This window comes from Triplophysa rosa, linkage group LG2 (assembly GCF_024868665.1).
Source record: "Triplophysa rosa linkage group LG2, Trosa_1v2, whole genome shotgun sequence".
Lineage (NCBI taxonomy): Eukaryota > Metazoa > Chordata > Actinopteri > Cypriniformes > Nemacheilidae > Triplophysa > Triplophysa rosa.
In genome coordinates this window covers 4,858,383-4,873,155 of record NC_079891.1, presented here as the reverse complement: position 1 = coordinate 4,873,155, position 14,773 = coordinate 4,858,383, and the positions used below count along the sequence as shown (strand labels likewise).

Genomic DNA, 14,773 nt, shown 5'->3' with positions numbered 1-14,773 from the left:
AGACATGAAATGCATCTTTTATCGAATCCAACAGCAATCTGAAGCAATTTCAACTGCAAATCTTGGGGCCAGCCCTATCAATTTTCCTTTGAGAGCAAATGATTTTTGCTTGTAATGATAATCACATTCATATAACGTTGATTTATGATCAAACATTAGTCCTAATCCATTAATCCCTTTTGTCAAACGCGTTGCTTAAATGGCACATTGCATGTATGCAAAACATCCATTGACTACCAGCAATACAAGAGAAGCTAGATTTAAAATGATGGGCCTGTACCGATTATGAAATATGAGCATTTGCATCAGCAAAATGTCACTTCAAGACACTGGCAACTGAAAAACGAAAACCAACGTCAAAGATGTTAAATCCAACCAAAGCATCACTATCATGTAGTACCTTTCATTTTGGCTAAGATCCTTTTGTCATGAATTACCATAAAGTGAACTAAAATATGATAGTTTTACTAAAAGGCAACATGCATCAGTTTGAAAAAACATTCAATTAAAGCGGTTTGCGCTTTGTTGATTTGATTTTAACTACAGGTTGGTTGTTTGAACCATCTGCTAATATTGTATTATGCATACATTACTTTATAATGTATGAGTGGTTGCTGAATACTGTATAATTTGTACTCGTAAATGACAATAAAAACACAAATATGGGCAGGTATGGAATCCAGGAGCCTGTCTTTTTATTAACTTGTTTGCTACAGTATCTATGAAAAATGACAAGCCCAAGTCCTTCAAAGCCAAAGCTGGGAGTGGGAAACAGTTTTTGATTATTCATGAATGACAAATAAATAAAACAGGTAAAAATTGAGGCCAGAATTGTTTCCTAAACAGCAACCGGTTACAAGCAACTGGGATTACAGCAGAATATTGTTTTTCTGAGGATCCTGATCGAGTCTGTCCATCTCGGAGGTAGCTTACAGGGTCGGTGTCAGAAGTTGTATCGTGACCTTAAAAACCACTTCCTGTACGCTTTTTTAAGCATCTCGCATCATATTAGATATTCTTCATAATGTAGTTTCTGTTTCTTCATCGATATAGTTGTTGTTCTGGTGTTAACTGTAAAAAGAACATAAGATGTCCAGTGAAGCATTAGTCCAAAGGTCTAGGCATCAGATTTGCTTCTTCATCCATTCACCTCCATTCTTTCCTAACACGTGAGAATTTCTTTAGCCCTCGTCAGTGTTCTTCCTAAAACGAGAAACAGAGTTTTGCAGAAACATCAATATTTGCACACTTACATGTTTAACATCTTTCTTAAATGTAATATTTAAGTCAAAGAAAACTTAATGCTGTTTTCCATAAATGATTTTTGAATGAAGAACTATTAACCTCTTGTTCGATGGATGTGTCTTCTTGATGGATTCCATTTGCTGAATTTGCACTAGCATGAGCCTGTGGAAAACAAATCAGATTCCACTGTAGTTTACAGGACACAAGAGTCATAAAAGCAGCTTAAAAAAAATCAATGTTTGGTAGATGGATTTATTTATAGCATTAGTTTCATGCATGCTCTCTACCTGGTTTTTGTCTGGACGGGTACGCATGGCCTGCACTAGCTGGTCCACGTGTTGGTTGTGCTCCAAAGCGTTCCTCAAAGCCTCTTCTGTGTTCAGCAGCCTCTGACGCAGACGGGCCACCTCTGTATCTGAAGTGGACGGGTCCATCATAGAGTACCTCCGGTGGTCTGGGGACATCCTCTCTCGACCCTGAGATAATGATGTTGCATGAATAAACGCTGTTTAGATTGTCAGCTAAGAAAAGTGAATACCATTATTGCTAATTTAGTTCAGTGAAGGAAATTTTGTTAATGGCCTAGTGGTAAATGTGCACGCTAAGAGACATTGAACTGTGATGCTCATATTGTAGAAAATTGGAGTATGAATCCAGCGACGTTTCCAGATTGTTTCTTATCATTTCCTGACCTTTCTTTACCTTCCTCTATTAATAAAGACAAATAGGCTAAAACGTTATCATAGATGTCACCAGAAACACCAGAATGCTAACATCTGTCACATAACAGCTTATAATGGCTACAGAATGTGTCCTCGTGTGTCTCACCAGCAGCAAAAGTTTCTCCCGCAGGGTTTTGATGTCGTCCTGTAGTTTCTGCTCCTTCATCCTCCACTCTGCCCTGTGGACTTCACGGCTAAGATCCCAATCCACTCCTGGAGAGTGACGAGGAGATTCCAGCAGCAACACCCGCAGCTCATTCAGGCTCCTGATTCACATTCACATGCACAAATAGTAAATTAAGTAGCTGTATTGTATTACAATGCATTGTACATCCTGTACGTAATAATCGATGCAACATTGGCCCAGGCAGTGGGGAAGATAAGGTCATATGCGGAAAAATATTGAAAGGCATTAGTCCTTTATGAGGCATTTCAATAGAAATGACAAAAGTAGCAATAGCATTCATAGGAAGTATGTTTTGACTTACTGAATGACTTTATCACTGCATCTACACTGCAAGCATGATGCAGATTGAGAGTGATCCAGGTTGGTTGTTTCGCAAAAGTGAAAATCAGGCGTGCTACCCATTTCCGTGCAAAACTATAGGGTCACTTATTCTTTACTCAAAGTGTTTTCCACATTTTAGAATAAGAGTAAACTAATCAAAATTATGCAATGTAACTACAGTATGTGAGTTACAGTATGTTACAGAAAATCCTAAATACAGTAAATCAAAACGATGTTATATTTTGTAACTAAGCTAACTTTTGGTAACTAAGCCGTTTTGGGACACCACTGACTTCCACAGTAGTCTTCGGATTATTATGGGAGTCAATGGTGACCCAAATCGGTGACCCAAACCAAAATAATTCAAATATCTTTATTTGTGTTCAGCATAACAAAGAAATGTATACAAAATTTTGATTTTTGGGTGAACTATTCCTTTAAAATATAATAAAGACACTGAAATTCTCAAAATACACTATTTTCTCAGCAACAGCAAGATGTTCCCAATGTAGAATTCCCAAGACAGAGCCTAAAGCCTCTGACAGGAAGGAAAGCATTCATTGTTAGCATGTTGCATTGATCGAAAAGGCTAAATGACATTTAGGCCAGAGCTTTAATCAGCGTAATTGCCGTCATTAAGTCTAATTGCTTTTGAGTGAATTACATTCAGCTTTCATGCTGGTGTATCGACAATCCAGATGATGGTCGTCCATGACAGACATGAAATCTGGAGTATTCATTTCAAGTAGAAGTACACAAGGAAGAAAGCAGATCCCGGAATGTACTTCATTAACCAAGACAATAAATAAGCACTAAAGTCAATTTCCAGATGGCCCGTGCTGTCATTACCATCTCGAGTGTTTAAAACCTCACTCGGACCCGTAATAAATCAAAAAGAGCTCTACTCTATACCTCTCTTTCTTCAGCAGCTCCTGGCTAATAATCACCAGCTGGCCAGATGCATCATGGGATTTCTTGGTCATGGACTCCAGATCCGTCTCTAAACGCACTCTCTCATTTAAGAGTCCATCTGCTTTCTTCTCTCCCAGATGAACCTTCTCCTCCAAGGCTATACACAAAAGGTAGCGTTTAACGCAAAGAGATCGAAAATATCACAACTGTTATAGACGGTTTCAGCAGCAACAACATAAACAAACATTATGTGACCCAAACTTAACTTCCAGTAGACATCCGCAAACAAACAATAACTGTCGAGCAGTTTTCATGTAATGTAATAGAAATAATAAACAATTAAGTATGAATATAAATTAAATATAAAACAAATTGTTAGCCTATATTATAACCAAACTTCAGGCCAGGCGCGTACATCCAATATATTGATTTCTTTAATGTTTTACAAAACTACAATGGCAGTGATCTTGTCATGTTTAGTTACCCGCTATTTGGGATTTCAGGGCGTCAACTTGGGTTGTTAGAGTGGATACTTCTTTTTCCCTTTTTGTGAGTTTCTCCAGAGTTTCTAAAAGAAAATTGAAAGTCATTAGTTTGGAAGATTTCTACAGGATTCTGAAATATCAAAGAATACCTATTAAAACATGAATCTTCTCTTGTTGTCTTTATAGACTTCATAGACTAAAAGAATTACAAAACATATTTAAAATGACAGTGAATGTTATAGAAAATGTTTAACATTGACCATTTCATTTGAACATTTCTTTAATTTAAAAATTTACCATCACACTATGAACAACTGTGATATTACATGAATTACAAGACAAAACATCAATTATCATTATTTTGTATGTAAACTCTACCTTCCATATTCTGTTTTAATTTAATCTTCTCTTCAGAGCTGTCGTTATTTTCTATCATCTGGATGGAGAGAAAACATTAAATGAATGAATTAAAAAGACAGAATAGTCCAAATGGTTTTATGACCGCTAGTTCAGTTTTGTACAGGATTTTGAAATTTCTGTCTTAAAAGCAGCCCAGCACTAAAGGGTTTTGGCGTCAAATAATCATAGCATGGTATCAAATCCAGATCCTTCAGGAAAAAAGAAAATTTCAGTTTACTAGTATTATGTCAATTAGCTTATTAAAGGAATAGTTCACCCAAATATAGGGATATAAGGTTGTACTTTTAAGGTTAAAATAACTCAGTTTGTGTTCAGCTGAAGAAAGAAAGTCATGGACATCTGCCATAAGGAAGAGTAAATTTGATTTTGGGTGAAATATTCCTTTAAATGGACAGTTCACCCAAAAATAAAAATTCTGTCATCATTTACTCACCCTCGAGTTCCAAATCTGTATAATTTTTGTTTGTTCTGATGAACACAGAGAAAGATATTTGGAAGAATGCTTGTTACCAAACAGTTCTTGGCCACCACTGACTACCATAGTAGGAAAAATGACAATGTTAGTCAAAAGTGTCGCAGAACTGTTTGCTTTCCTACATTCTTCAAAATATCTTCTTTTGTGTTCGGCAGAACGAGTCTTTTATAAAGCAATTTTTCCTACTATGGTAGTCAATGGTGGGCAAGAACTGTTTGGTTACAAGCATTTTTCCAAATATCTTTTTCTGTATTCATCAGAACAAAGATATTTATACAGATTTTGTGGGTGAGTAAATGAAGACAGAATTTTCATTTTTTGGGTGAACTGTCCCTTTAAGTCTAGTATCTTGATTCTTACAGCATTCCTCTTCATCCCATTAGGATCTCTGGGCTGCTCATAATTATTTTAGAATTTCTGACTAGGAAATGTTTAAAACATAAAAACAGGGTACTTGTCACATACATTAACATCCTTGGTGGTGTGATCGGCCTCTACAGCTTGGAGTCGGTTCTCACTGACCCTCAGCTTCTCCTGAAGAGAGAGGATCTGCGCCCGACTCTGAGCTTCAGCCTTTTGCAGAGCCTCATAGTCCACCATCTTCTTCTCTGCCAGCTCCAGTTCCTCTTTTAAAAGCTGACTGGCTCTTTCTCGCTGCTCATTGGACTTATCCAGCTCGCCGATCCTCACCTCGGCCTTTTGAAGCTTCTCCAAAACCTCTTTGAGTTCCACAGTATGCTGGTTGCTCTTAGCTTCCACCTGGATCTTCCAGTTCTCCTCGCTCTCCTCCAGCTGATCTCGGAGTTCCTGAAGTCGGGCGCGTAGGTCTTCGCGTTCCTTGGTCATCACTGCGGCCTCGATCCCATGTTTGGCCTTCAGGTTCTCCACTTCTAGCTGCCGCTCCATCTTTAGGCTCTCTAGGGCCGCTCTCATCTCAAGTGTGGTTACTTCACCCTCACCTCCTGCGCTCTCAGCCGCCCCACGATCTCCCATTAATGAGGCTTTCAGTTCCTCTAGGGCACGCTGATGGTCTCCAACCAAGGTGTCGAGCTTGGCTTTCCAGCTGTCCATCATCTCAATGTTTTCACGTGTGGCCTGCTGAAGTCTCTGCTTCAGGTCGGAGATCTCCTGGCCCTGACGTTCTGTGGTGGCTTTAAGGCGTTCGACCTCCTTCTGGCTGCTGCTCAGGGACGCCTCGTACCTCTCGCGCAGCTGGCTGCTCTCTTCGCGGTGTTCCCGGCCCGCAGAGAGCAGCTGTTCCCGCAAGACCAGAGTCTCCGAGCTCACGCCCGGTCCTGAGACATCTGTCACCGGACCAGAGGAGCCTCTCTGCAGTCGAGCCTGTAGCCCCTTGATCTCAGTTTTGCGAACGGCCAACTCCTCCTCTAGCTGGATAACACGACTCTTCTCCTCGACTGTGGTTTGCTGGAGGACAGAAGGAGGGTAGTTGAGTCTGGCATACTGTGTTTATATGCCAAAGCCTCCAGTTCGTGTTATATGGGGGCAACTCTTAAAGGATTGAGTCATTACCGCAATGCTTCCACTGCTTTTGACTTAAAGCTTGAGATTTAAACTGAACATAAGGCACATTTTATTGTTAGATCTAATGAGAAAATATGATTTAAATAACAATATAAACTTTTAAATTAGGGCCACATGATTTATTAGTGATCATTTCGGTTTAGGCCAAAATTTGTCCATTTTTTATGGGGAAAAAACTGCTAAAATGTGATTCTTACTAAAAAAAAATGCTATTCGGGGGAATATTAACATTTTCCTTTTTTGTATTTTACATTCTTTTTATTACTTTTTTTTTTTAATGTATTGTAATGCAAAAAAACTCTCACCGTCATTTCCGTAACACAATAATGACCATCATCTTTTCTAATCATTCTTATTGTATAAACTAAACAGAAAAGGCTATTCTGGAAATGTTAAGATTTTCTTTTTTGTATTTTTACATTATTTTCATATAAAAAAAACATTTTATATATTGTAATGCAAAAAGCAAAAAACTCTCACTGTCATTACCGTAACACAATAATGACCATCATCATTCCTAATCACTCTTTTTGTATTATTATTATTCAGCTTACTTTTTTACATCAGTATATCCATTAATCAAATATTCAATCAAATATAGTTTGCACTGTAAAATGTCCTTAAGAGTTGCCCGTAGAACTGGAGACTTGGACCCAAAAGGCGTTATAGGCGTGAAAGCGTATAAAGCATTTTTCTTGCCCTGCAAACATTTCTGTAAATGGCCATTTCTTGAACGGCTCTTGCGGGTGCAAAAAAAGGAAGATACAGTGCAACCTAAGACTACACCAGCATTCCTGTAGAATAACAGATCAAGCATGCCCTCCTCAGTCTGTCCATCTAGAAGCAGCCAGGCATGAGATGGCAGCAAGTCCAAAGAAACGCACACACAGGCAATCACTACTAGAGTTCAAACTATGTTTAAAGAAAAGATCATAGGAATACAATATTAAGATTTCTTCTTTCCCATTTGACAGAGCACAGCAAATGTTAGTTTTTGTGGAAAAATCATAATAGAAAATTTTGATAGTCCCAAGAAAAGCATCATTAGATACAGTATTATTAGAGATCATACAGTAGCACTACGAGAATTTAAACACGCAGTCACAAACCATAAGAGGAAAGCGACAGAGTGATTTCTAGTTTTAATGTTCATCTTTAGTTTACTCCTTTTATATCACCTTGATACTCTTGTCCAGCCTCACGGGGGTTGGCTGGATTCTGCCTCTGACCTGTTGATAAATGTGAAATCCTGATGATTAGAATGTGTGAAAGTTGTCACTAAGGCGTTGCTATGGAAGTTGCTAGGGTGTTTACTGTGATCTGGGTGTTTGCTAGGGAGTTTTGTGTGCTTGCTTCGGTGTGGCTAGGTGGTCGCTAAAGCCTTTTGAGTGGTCGCTAGGGTGTTTTGGATGTTCATTAAGGCGTTGCTATAGAAGTTGCAAGGGTGTTTACTGTGATCTGGGTGTTTGCTAGGAAGTTCTGTGTGCTTGCTTCGGTGTAGCTAGGTGGTTGCTAAAGCCTTCTGAGTGGTCGCTAGGGTGTTTTGGATGGTCGCTAAGGTGTTGCTAGGGAGTTGTTAAACGGTTGGCTAATGGCTCTCGTAAAAAGATCCGGATGCGTGTACTAGGGGTGTAACGGTACGTTCGTACCGAACAGTCACGGGCAACATTCCAAATATAGTCATCATTCCTATGCCCTACTCTTTCGAAGGGCAGATCCCTTGGAGTTTAGACTTTGGAGTAAACAGGGCATTTGCGTGCCAATATGTAGATGTTTGGAATGCACTTGGCAAAGGAAGCAAGGTAATTTCCTCATTATCTTCAACTGGCATGTTCCCGTGAAAACGAAGCATTGTGTCCGTCAGCAGATGTCACTGTTTTAATGGCATAACTTAAGCATAAAACCTGTTTTATAATATATAAACACTAATATATATAAAACTTTTCAAAATATAAATGTATTGTTTATTTGCAAACAGGTTTTATGCTTAAGTTATGCCATTAAAACAGCGACATCTGCTGACGGACACAATGCTTCGTTTTCACGGGAACATGCCAGCTGAAGATAATGAGGAAATTACGTCGCTTCCTTTGCCAAGTGCATTCCAAACGTCTACATAATGGTACGTAAATGCCCTGTTCACTCCAAAGTCAAAACTCCAAGGGCCCTGCCCTTCGAAGGGAGTAGGGCATAGGAATGATGACTTCTTTTGGAATTTTCCCCGTGACGGTTTGGTACGAATACGCGTACCGTTACACCCCTAGTGCGTACACCAGCTGCAAAATGGAGAGGACAGTAAGTTAGAGCAATAATAATAGTGATGCCATAGCTGCCACCACTTATCCTGGAATAAAACACAGGGAGAGAGTTCTATCGCAACCCCTTTAGATGCTAGAGGCGGTGTTTCGGCATCAAAAAACTATTTCACAGCCAGTGTGAAACTTTGTATAGGTGAAGAAAAGGCAATCCTGAACTCCCCCGAGGTTCTCAGGCAGCAACAGAACACATGAAAGAAATACTCAGCAAATGAAAGTTGAAAGCGGTTTCTGGCTATCAAGAGCAGTGCCGTTCCACAGAGACAGGCAAGGATCTCCAACACTCGGGATTCACAACAATGCAATTACTCAATGGAGTCGTAAAAAATCCAATTATATCGACAATATGAATACAAAAATGTGAATTAATCAATTTGATCCGAGCCAAGAACCTGAGAACACAAAAGAAGATATTTTGAAGAACGGCAGTCACCAAAATGACATTGGCCCCCATTGACTTCCATTCTACGGACACAAAACCACTAAAATATTCCTCAAAATATCGTCTTTAATAATACCTTTTTGTGTTAATACTGACATCAGGTCAACTGAGCATACAAGAGCACTGGGTGGATATTAAATCTGGTAAAGGCAAATGATGGAGATCCCGTGCCGGGCGAATCAAGCGCAAGCAGCGGAGCTCATAGACACGAGGCTACACGGGAGCAGAGACAATAATGGGACAGGGAGAGATGGCTACAGGCTGGGGTATCTGATCTCCCTGCACAATTACCATCTTCTCCTCTAATTCTTTCTTGAGCCGCTCTGCTTTGGATTTTTCCAAATGCAGACTCTGCTCGAGCTGCCGAATACGAGCATGCTCCAGTTTGGTCTGAGTCTACAGAGAAAAACAGTGGGGCAGGTGTACAGACAAAAGGTAAGAAACAGAAAGAAAGAGAGAAACACTTATAGACAGGATGAAAAGATAAACAAGTCTCAGCTAATACATCTAGCGTAATACTAAACTGTCAAGAAGTGCCAGTCAGGTTGTAAAGTTTGGAAATGGCACTTAGTGATTCTGACCATGTGACTGCTGAGAATCTTTTGATGAGACTGATGAAGAGTATTTGATCATACATTCAAATTGAGCATTTTTAAAGAGATGTCAATAGAAGTGCAGCTTGTTGTAGGGTTGTATACTTGCCTATAGATTGCTCGACAGAAGCAAGAGTAGAAAAAAACGAAGTGATATATAACACAAGTTGAAAAAAGAACTAAAAGTAAAAGATATACTTCATCATTTATCTATTTTAGGCATGTGATGTTATCAAAAAGCATTTATGGGGGTATACTGAATTATATTGCAAAAACAGTTAAAAAAAAGCTTCATCCCAAAATGGACTCCATATGTGGACTGATCTTGACATGTTTTTAAACATTTTTACACATTATTCCCAGAGGGGGTTGTTGTTCAGAGTGTTTTGCTTAATAAAACAGACAGATACCTCAAGGTCTCCTTTGGTAATGGACTCTTCCTCAACTCTGAACTGAAGATCCTCCACCTTCCTGTTGTGACACACAATGACCACCAGGTGTCAGAACATTCCTCAAATACAGGAGAAATCATATAAAGTTGAGGCAAATTTTTTTGGCATGTTTTAGAATTTGAATTGACATCTATCGTTAATTTTCTTCTGCGAATGTTTACGAAAATTGTTAGTAGTGACTAGCATTTGGCGTATTTGATCTAAACATAGTTGCCAATATGAGGACCACAATTTTTTATATTAAATAATTCATTTTCAAACAGACAGCCGCGGAAAAAATTAAGAAACCATTGCAATTTTTCATTTAATCAGCATTTCAATATGTATCGTGGTCATGCCAGTTCAGTGTCTGTTGAATTTGAAGAAAATCAAACCTCGGGAGTGACGAAGTCATCCAACAGCAATGTAAAAGACATGACAAGACACATGAAAACTGTGATAAAAATCCAGGTTATCACACACAAAAACAATTACTGAACCTTTCCTAAATACATGTACAAATGTATAATGTTGTATCGCTTAAAGTGAATATGAACTTGTTTTCTTTGCAGTATTTGAGATCTGAAAAAACGCAGATCATCTATTCTGCTATTCTGTTTCTTCAGTTTTCATTTTGTGCAAACTAGGGCTGTCAATGTTAACGCGTTAACTCATGCGATTAATTTTTTCCATATTAACGTTAAAATGAACGTTAAAATATTTAACGCAATTAACACAGCATCTGTTTATTTTGTCATCCTTTGTCTAGTGTTACAATATATATTTAAGTAGAGATAACATGTTTCCATTATGTGGAACCACTGTCCATAATTGAATTAAGTTAGTTTAAGGTAAGATATTAGCTGTTATTTTTAACACACTAAATATGCTAAATAAAGCTCTTATTGTTCGGAGTTAGCCAGAAGTTGGTTTTGTTAAACTTTCGGCATACCCCAAGTACTTGCTTTTTTATTAAAGCAATTTTAAATCTGGCTAGCAAGTCCTCAACCCAAGCACATGCTCTACACTTTACCACAATGGTAACCCCCCAAAAATATTAACATACCAGAAACTCTTTTAAACATGAACAAATATCCCTGTTTCATCATTTTGATAAAAGATCTTTTACTCTTGCAACTTTTACTCTCCCTATTCAGCCCTGTGCAAAGCATGATGGGAAGTGGAAATCCTGTTCCTAGTTAATAACGCTACTTTAATACAACTAAATTAATTTATGTTGTGTTAACTTGATTTATTTTAGTAAATTGAATAAGCATCAAATATGATTTTGATCTACTTGACTGAAACATGTTAATTTAAAATGTAAACATTTAGATAAGCCAAAGCATTACTGTTTTTAGTCCGTTTAACACAATGCAATTGTGTTTGAACATAAAACCTAATACAATGGTGTTAAAACAAAACTAATTGTTCAAATAAAGTGAACAGTATCGTAAAATCGTTTTTTTTTTGAGTGAGAACGGCTATCATTAATGTTCAAATAAAGAAAAAATAACCAATTTAATGGAGACATCAGTTGCAGTACTAATGTCATTCATAAAATGATGTTGTTAAAGAAATCTGTTGTTTCTACATTCATTTGGAGATGAAATGTGAAATTATTAGAATGTCAAAGTATATTTAAAAACATGAATGTTATGCGCGATTAATCGTGATTAATCACAGAAAAAATGTGTGATTAATCAGATTCTTTTTTTAATCGATTGACAGCACTAATGCAAACAAATGCAAACAGAAACAATATTTTTATTTAAAATTAGGAACAAATATTGTTATTAGTTCACAGAATGAAACAAAAATGATAATTTTACCTAAACACGTATCTATAAATAGTAAATTCAGAAAAACAGTTTTTGAATTTTGAAATGGTCTTTTAATTTTTTCCGCTGCTGTATACACCTGTAATTCTGTGATCATTTTTTGTGTGTACAAAGTAAAAAATAACCTTTTCTCTTCTTCAAGCTGATTGGCCAGTTCCATTTTGTCCTTCTGAGTGGTTGTCAGCAGGGCTCGAACTTGCTGTAGGTTGCTTTCCGTTTCTGTTGCATACTACATGAGACAGTGGGAAAAAAACATGTCACACACACTATAGTAGCACCAAGAATATGGTGTTAAATAGAGTGTATAAGGTTTGTAACAGAATAAACGTGTTTATGTATGTGAGTCACACCTGCAGATGTCGGGCCTTTAGTGCCGCCAGCTCTTTTTCCACCTCACAGATGTGACTGGTTGCCTTGGCGACCTCGGCCCTCTCCAGGTCTCGCTCAGCCAGGAGCTGCTCTATGTGCTGCTGTTTCTCCTTCAGGGCCTCCTGCAGTGCTGTGGTCCCCGAGATCTTCCGTGCGTACCTCGACGATGTCTCGGTCAACTGCCAATGAGAAAAGACCAAAACATTTAAACCTCTGAAAAATTGTATGAGGTCTTGAGTACATTAACACATGCCAGGCTACATACACAGACATGAACAACGTTTGGTTGCTCGTAAACAATGCGACACTTAAGGAGCAAATCTCGGAAAACTAATGTTGATGTGATGCTTCATTAGTTTTCTTCATTTGACTGTCTGTCTCTCACCAGGCCCGTGCGGCTGGGTCTGCCCCCCACGCTGGAGGCCACAGAGCTGACAGAGCTGATGGAGGAGCTGGAGGGGCTGTGAGCCAGAGACGACACGCCCATCGCCATACGTTTGCTCTTCTTAGCCTTAGCTGGACTGGTGGATGGGAAGCCAATGCGGATCACTTTGTGGATCGGAGCAAAGAGGCCAAACTTGTGCGGACACTGGAAATATCTAGAGAGACAGAGACGAGAGAGATGAAATGCAGTCTACGCCAATATAGTATACAGAGTAGTGTTGGCTCGATACCAAAATTTTGGCTTCGGTACGGTACCAGAATTTAATACCAGTAATATGGGTACCACATCGGTACCATAGGTGATCAATGACCAGCCCCAAAATAAATTATTTGAAAAAATATTAAGAAGACTGCATGAAACTGCTGTAACTGCTTTAATGCATATTTTATATATTATTTTTATATTTTATATAGCACCATTTTATTTTTACACTTTTACACTGTATTACTGAAAAATGCTTTGGTTATATAGACTTATCATCATAATCCCACAAATATGAACAATAAAACTTTGAACAACAATTAAATGTTTTAAGTAGGTCTATTTAACAGTAGCATTTCTGATGAAAACTGAATGATCAATAAAAATAAAACACTGCACTGTCTTAAATAAATATGCAATGACTCTAAATAAAGCTACAAAAGTTTAATTTTCTCTTTAATATATGACACAGATTTATTAGGTTACTGTCACTTTAAGGCTAATTCTTTTTATGATGCAGATATACATTTAAAACACAACGGACTGTGCTTATGTGAACCTTTTGTGTTTTTGACAACAGCGTGTGTATTTGACAGTATAAGAACATATATAAGATGTGAAAGAGAACTTCATGATGATGAGTAGGCTCACTGAGATGTCTGGAACAGAGCTGATGTTATATATGCGATGTATGCTGTTGAATGGGGTTTGTACAGACGCATCGTAGCATGTAGAATATACGTAAAACTGTAAAACAATCTAAAGATCTCTCAGCAAAAGTAGAAAGAGCCGAATTTGTAATAAATCACTCAGTGTCTCAGTTTAAATGGTCGCAAAAGTGCTTGTAGAGCGATTCATCTTGTTCTTCTATGTTGCCGGTTCTGCGTCAGTTCTGTGGCATACTGCCGCATAGTGGTGAACTCTGGAACAGCAGCGTTTCAAGTACCGAAACAAGCAAAATTCTGATATTGAACCGTTTGAAATCAAACATGTACCGGTAAATTTCCAGAACCGGTTTACCGCGCAACCCTAATACAGAGTATACCAATATACTAGGGCTGGGCGATGTGACCATGTTATCGTATATCGCCGGTGTCTCGCAAATATCCCGATGTCGATTACAACAGACAGATACCAGACGATAATCGCTAATAATGGAAAATAGGCGTTATAACATTATCATGCGATCTAGGCTTTAGCGTGAACGTTCATGTTCATATGCCCTGGCAGTCACAGTGACAGAATTTTGGAAACGCTGTTTTGTTCGGTCAGTTGAATGTGCTGCTGTTTTCTGCCGGTTCATATCCGCAGATTGATCGGCGTATGACATCAGCGTATGACATCAGTACGCCGATCATCTGCGCAACATTGCATGAAGTCAAACACACCTGATATTAACCGATATCACGATGATTTTAAAGTCGATTATCGATCTTTTTTTGTAAATACATCGCCCAGCCCTACAGTATACAGAGTATTAACTTCTTCAAGTCGAACATAAAAATTGCAGCATTGCTTACATAACATTGTGTTACTTTTCTTAGCATCTGAATTGAACATCTGAATTTTCATTTTAGATAATAAACCATATGATCTTCCCAATCCAGCATTGAGCCACATGTCAACAATTAACCATGATACTCTTTTTCCTGTCTGGATACTCATCCATCACTGTTCTTAAGTGAAAACACAAGGCTTTGCGGGTAAATTATTACATGTACTCTAATACTTGGTCCTGTAACAATAGACTTCCACTACACAATTATTGTGTTGTATTATTTATATTATCATATGTGTAGTATTAATAAAATATGAATATAATTATGC

General features: G+C 38.1%; 1 protein-coding gene across 3 annotated transcripts in view; it reads right to left on the bottom strand.

The window, feature by feature from the left end:
• Positions 1–673: 673 nt before the first annotated feature.
• clip2 (CAP-GLY domain containing linker protein 2) overlaps positions 674–14,773 on the bottom strand; it is a 28,006-nt gene continuing 13,906 nt past the window's right edge. Inside the window, exons 5-17 of one of the 3 annotated variants that reach the window (XM_057321692.1) lie at positions 12,686–12,899; positions 12,282–12,479; positions 12,057–12,160; positions 10,070–10,130; positions 9,358–9,462; positions 5,233–6,192; positions 4,251–4,308; positions 3,872–3,955; positions 3,388–3,544; positions 2,074–2,233; positions 1,533–1,721; positions 1,345–1,407; positions 674–1,203 (exon numbers count right to left, since the gene is read on the bottom strand). In XM_057321692.1, coding sequence (XP_057177675.1) covers positions 1,192–1,203; positions 1,345–1,407; positions 1,533–1,721; positions 2,074–2,233; positions 3,388–3,544; positions 3,872–3,955; positions 4,251–4,308; positions 5,233–6,192; positions 9,358–9,462; positions 10,070–10,130; positions 12,057–12,160; positions 12,282–12,479; positions 12,686–12,899 — 2,365 coding nt within the window. In that variant the 3' untranslated portion in view covers positions 674–1,191. Of the gene's footprint in view, positions 1,204–1,344; positions 1,408–1,532; positions 1,722–2,073; positions 2,234–3,387; positions 3,545–3,871; positions 3,956–4,250; positions 4,309–5,232; positions 6,193–7,487; positions 7,539–9,357; positions 9,463–10,069; positions 10,131–12,056; positions 12,161–12,281; positions 12,480–12,685; positions 12,900–14,773 lie in introns of all 3 variants that reach the window. The other 2 variants (XM_057321697.1, XM_057321704.1) reach the window with 2 other exon arrangements.